Genomic DNA, 6000 nt, shown 5'->3' on the forward strand with positions numbered 1-6000 from the left:
AAGAGGTCAGAAGAGATTAGTTCTCTGAAGCCCAGAGTTTGGGGGCAAACTGTTTGGAGATGGACAGCTGGAGTTCATTATCACACTCCAGGACAGACAGATTGAAATGTGGTTCCTGGTACAAGTTGTGCACAAATTATGGGGAGGGAAGGAGGTTGTTGAGAGACTGAGGAGAGGGAGAGGGTAAGCATCTGTTTTCTGACTTTTTCCTTGGAAGTCCCTGCATGAGACTATTTTGTATTTTTTCTCTTAAAAAAAATAAAAATCTGCAAATGGAAATGTTTTATTTTGGATAAAAATAGGCACTGTGTTGCTACTTTTCACTTCTCTTTTCATCAGTTTGTCACTGATGACTAACTGATGGAGTTCTGAACAAGTGTGGTTTTAGTTTAGCTCTAGAAACCCATGCAAGGATTGCTCTTAAGCACTGTATTAAATTAGCTGGGCATGTTCTGATTTCATGCACTAGCATTTGAGAAAAATCCAATATTTTTAAAGAAAAAAATTCAATCCACTAAGAAGTATTACTGAAATATTTGAATCCAGCTGGACAGAATTATTCTAACTGGAGAAAATTACTCCTTTATTATACACTGTTGAAAACATACTGTCTTCCAAATAGATTAGTACCCAGGTAACAGAGAGGTAACTTATTTCTGTCCCCCAGTGTCATATGCCCATCTGTCCTATCTGTTTAGCCTCTATCATTGTAGATATAAATGTCTTCCAAACACTGAACATGCCAGAATTTCTTCTTCTCTTTTAGACTGAAAACCTATGTGCACAACATCTGCAAATTACAGCCGGCAACAGGAGAGAATGTATTAAAATGTAAATCTGTCTGTGGCTCATATAAATATAAATCACAGTGTAAATCTCATGCTTATCTGAGGTAGTTGTACATGAAAAAGTCTTCGTACAATTCTGTCAGTAGAAGAATTTATTTCAAGTCAAACTGGTTTTTATCGCATCCAGAAAGGAAAATGGGTAAAAACAGATTTCTTTTTAATCTTATGGTAATTCTAATTTTAATCCAGATTCTTATCAGTCAGTGCTGTAATTATTTCTAATTGTTCCAAACTCACTGAGGTTAAATTATAAACTGTACTCCATAGAATATTTTAAACCCTAGAGTATTAGCAAACTGCCAGAAGATCAAAATAGGCACATATGAAAAAAGTCAGTTTCCCACATAATTGCCATTAGTTTTATCATGATTTAATGCAAATAAGTATTGCATGCATAATTATGCAACCAACTGATCATTTGCACTTGCAGAAATCCAATGTAATGAATATATAAACAAAGCAGAAATGCAGATTGTGTTTTCGTGTTTGCATATGTTTCTGTCTGTGTATCTATTTCATAGGCTTTGAATCCCAACTATCTGGGGTGCTGAGGTTAAAGAGCAGTCCCTGGGATTGGTTCCATGGCTAGAATTACCAGATGGCTTTTTGTGGTCATGTGTCTTTCTGAGCATCAATTCAACGAAAACGATAGTGTAGCTTCCACGAGTTTTTTGAATGAGATGCAAAATAAACCAAGCATATTTACCAACCCAAACCTCTACCCCAGAATAATTAGGTTTGCAAATTTTCAGAGATCCCACAGCCTATTTTTAGATACAGCTGGAAACAATGTCAAGCATGACAGTGTCTTTACACCTCACAGTAAGAGTGGGTTACTCGCAAGATTTCTGACCGAAATGGTTTGGTTTGCAGGACTTTATTACAGGTTTTTTGGGGAAAAAAAGGATTTATGTGTCTCTATAAGTACAGGAAAGGTAATTTACCTTGGCTCCTACCAGTGTTTTTTTTTCTAGTCTAATATTTCTGTTATCGTAATTAATTCATCCTGTGCTTATGGAAAACTTATCAAGGTTCAGCCTTTTCAGTGCTCTGTCTTCTTTTTTTCAAGTGCAAGACCAAACTGATTCCCCTCTCCTGTGTTTTCTTTCAGTGCCTCTTCCCACCCCACTTGAACAGTTCAGGTTCTGTCAGCCTTCTTGACAATCATGAGCTGAGGTACTTCTACTCTTTTCAATATTTTGTTGAGTTTTATTTCTGCTCATGTTCATTCATTAACTTTTAATTTTTTCAGGTGTAAGATCAGTGCTATTTCTTCTGTCTTCCTTGTCCATAATCTGGCTTTGATTCCACAAGTCAAAAGGCTTTTTTACATACCTGGTGAGTGGAACAAGAAGGGCTTTAGCAGGTTACTGACTTAGTGTCAGTACACCACAGAGCATCAGAACATTCCTGCCAGGCAGTGACCTTTTTTTGTCCCCTTCAGTTTTCTCAGGCTGATTTTTAAGGAGGCAGCACCACTTTTCTTCATCCTTTCTTTTTTTTTATGACTTCAGATCTCTTCAGTTTTGATCTTACTTTGAATAGCAATTGGAAAAGAATATTCAAGCTCATATTCAGTATCTAGGGATTTAGCAAAGTCATGTTAGAAACAGTTCAAAGTAGCTCCATATAAAGTTCCATTCAAGTAGGGTTGATATATTTTTAATTTATGTTTGTGTGAGTGATAGAAGGAAGGTACACTTGTCTGTGTCTGTATCTGTAATGGATTTACAAGGTCGTTTTACTAGATTAATGGCAGGTTTTCAGACACTCATAGCTGTGTGGTTGTTTTTAATCCTACAATTGGGTGAATTCTTCCTGCTAAGAAACACATCTTGTTGACCGAAGCAGTAGCAAAATTTATATTCTGAAAACTGCACACTGTGGAAACTTATATAGAAACACAGATGGCTGGGTGGTGGTTTGAGACATGGGAACCATGTGGTTCTTCAGATTCTTAGGATGTTTCATGGCTTAGATGGCTGCTCAGCACCAAGAAATGGATTGTGCTGTCTACATCAGTGTTATAATGACAAATTAAAATGATGGCAATGGTCCTGCCTTGGAAGCAGACTTTCTGCTTGTCTCCTTATGACTTCTGGAAGAACCAGGCAGTCTGCCTATATATGAAACTTTTGAGGTTATTTCCTTGAAATCTTTAATTGCCAAAGAGACACCTTAAGTAACAGCTTCCGAGATTTGTCCTGCTGAGAGCCTGAGGAGGCCAGCAGCTCTGCAAATGGGAGATGAGGCAGGTGAAGAAAATAGAACAGAAATGTAGGAGATAGCAGGGCAGTTTTAGGGCATCTGTACAGCAAAGTGGAACTTTCTGTTGCATGAGGCTAATTTAGCTGTGCATCTCCTGGAGCTCCAGGGTGAGGAGTCTCCAATCTAACAGACTAATGGCTTGGCAGCTTTCCAGGTAAATGCACATATGAGCTTGGAGCTGAGCGTTGCTGCTGCTCTGGCTATTTTGTGCACAACCCAGGGCTGTGCTTTGGGAGCAGGGAACTGTGCTGGTACTGATGAGGTCCTATGTAACTCACTGTACGACAGAGGTGGAGAATTAAGCCCAAGTGTAGCTGCTGTGACTTTTCCTTTGCAGGTTTTGCAGTCTGTTACAATGCAGCCAAGTAACAAAAGCCTGTCTGGGTACCTGACTGCGATCTGCAGGAACTCCTCATTATCCCTCTGAAACTCTCAGTAATTCTCTTGTATGTATGCAATGTTCTCTGTGTAATTTCACTGCCATGGGAAGGGATATGTCCCAATGTTTTTCTAGTTGTGCACTTTGTAGTGTTGTGAAAACAGATTGCTGCTAATAGTAAATATTCCATTTTGCAAAGACTACAAACACTATGTGAAAAGGTCACTATTTTTTGAGACTAAATCTAAGACACGTGTATCCAGTTTTACCATTTCTCAAAATTTTCCTGTTGAAGTGGAAAGTTTTTTTTTTTTTTTTAACAGATCGGAGGACATAAAAAAAGTTGATGATTACTCATTTCAAGTGGCAGCAGTGTTGTGACTCACCCATTTCATGGGCATCATTCCCTACATTCATAATGGATTTTGAAAATTGGAACTGGTTTCTGCCAACAAATGAAATATTAATGAATGTAGGGTTACATAATACAGTTTTTGCATAATGTAATTTTTCCCAGAAAATGAAATGACCACCTCCTAAAAATAAACTGAGGAAATATTTTACAGTTTTATTTTGTTGTGAGCCAAAAGGTATTTGGGTGAGAGTTTCAATATACGTGCATTGGCATATTCACTATATACAGAGGCTCTGCAGCTTTGATGCATAAGATGAAACTCCTAAGCGTGTATTATATGGTTTATTACAATGACTGCTGCATTAATTGCAATCACTTTATCATACTGTTGAGTGTGAGACAGTTTTGGATTTGTTTAAGAGTGTACAGTGCACAAGGAAAGAAGTGAGGATGCTAAGGACAGAGGAAACTCGGGAGTTCATCAGCACACATGAGTAAACATTTTCTGTAAAAAATGACACAGAAATTTTCTTCCATACAGCAGGCAGGGATGCTTGACTGGTCTATAGCAGTTGTTAATCAATCAGTCAAAGGGCCCCTTCAGTGTGGATTAAATTTAATATGTCCTTGGTTACTACCTAACCCTTCAAGTGACAGCACAAACCTTTTGTTCCCTCTTCTGCCTGAGACTGTAGGTCAGGATTTGGGTCAAGGCCTTTGGCAACAACTTGGGGAAAGCAACCGGATTTTCTAGAGTAAAGGGAAGGGTAATAAATAATAGCAAAGCCCATTAATCCTCTTTTCCATTAGTGACAATATCAGATAAACCTGCTTAAAGACACTTGAGCAATGTTACATGGATGATTTATTGCATGTGTAGTTTAAGACGTAAGTGTAATTTTGAAACATGGTACCTCTATAGATTCACCAAGTGATAGAGTAGAATAGCAGATGAATTACAGCACCTTATAATGGGCAATTTCGGTACATCTCTTCAACTGATTCCCCAGCCTTTTTTCAGTTAATTCCGGCTGCTTTGGGTGGATATGAGCATTGTTTGCTGAGAAGGCTGACAGGACACTTTGTGGTAATAGTTGAAATTAAAAGAAACTTTCTTTGGTGATGCACTTGGGGAATGGGTTTCATTTGGTTACTTTTCTCCTGCCTATTTGCAGTTTGACATATGACTTTTTATAAAAATGAGCTAGTAATAAATTAATTTGTCTACTCTACATCTCAGTTGGAAACAGTAGTTATAGTTTTATAAATGCTTTTAAATAGTGGGAATTCATCATAATGGTGTATGAGGATGAATGTTTACCTTGTATTGAAGAGTGTGCTAATAATGAATAGACTCTAAACTTTCATCTCTTTTATAGATTTAATATCTGTATTGATTTAAAAATGCAAAATGTTTTATGCCAGGAGATGACTGTTCCTCAGGCTCTCCTTAAAATCATTGCTGTTCCCAACCACAGCTGCATTTGCTTCTGAGAGAGGACTCAGTTACTTTTTTATTCTGCTTGAAATTCACTGCACGAAACTATAATGTGACTGAGAGATGAGTTGCAGTGCACTTGCAGGCCGAGTGCAGGCGCTTGATAGCAGGATGACTCAACCCTTCATCCTTCCACTCTGGCATTCTGCTGGATTTGCCTTATGTTTGACTAAGAAATAATCTTCCAGGTTCTAGACAAATACATTTTCCTAACAGTTATTTACTATATGTTTTATTTAAAGCTTTAAAATACATTTATGCATCGCTGTGGTTTGCTTAGATCTGCACCGTGATTGTGCTTTGGTAATCCTTTTGAAACTATGGAATGAAAGGCAATTGAGAAAGAACACTCAGAAATGATTTCAAGGCTGACTTTTTAAAAAGAGAGCTATTAAACAGGTTAGTCACAACCATGAGTCACTCAAACTTGAGTCACGCTTCGCTTTTTGGTGGCTATAGATTATCTGGCTTTCCTGTTTCTCCACGCAGCTATGAGTAATGCTGCACTAAGGACTAGGACTGCTTTGGAGAACAGCTTTTCCCTACTCTACCTGAATATATTTTTCCACTGGGAAGTTCACCGTGTCATTATTTGGCCCATTCTTTCAAAACACTCAAGTGGCTGATTGCATGAAACAAGCAATGAGATGTA

General features: G+C 37.9%; 1 protein-coding gene across 1 annotated transcript in view; it reads left to right on the top strand.

Annotated features, from left to right (window-relative positions):
• LOC113950149 (protein FAM13A-like) overlaps nt 1-2028 on the top strand; it is a 58235-nt gene extending 56207 nt beyond the window's left edge. The window contains exon 7 of the mRNA XM_027649571.1: nt 1960-2028. Within this exon, the coding sequence (XP_027505372.1) occupies nt 1960-1981 (22 nt within the window). The 3' untranslated portion in view covers nt 1982-2028. The remainder of the gene's footprint in view (nt 1-1959) is intronic.
• Nucleotides 2029-6000: the final 3972 nt, after the last annotated feature.

The sequence above is a fragment of the Corapipo altera genome, unplaced genomic scaffold (assembly GCF_003945725.1).
Source record: "Corapipo altera isolate COAL_440 unplaced genomic scaffold, ASM394572v1 53, whole genome shotgun sequence".
Taxonomy (NCBI): Eukaryota; Metazoa; Chordata; class Aves; order Passeriformes; family Pipridae; genus Corapipo; species Corapipo altera.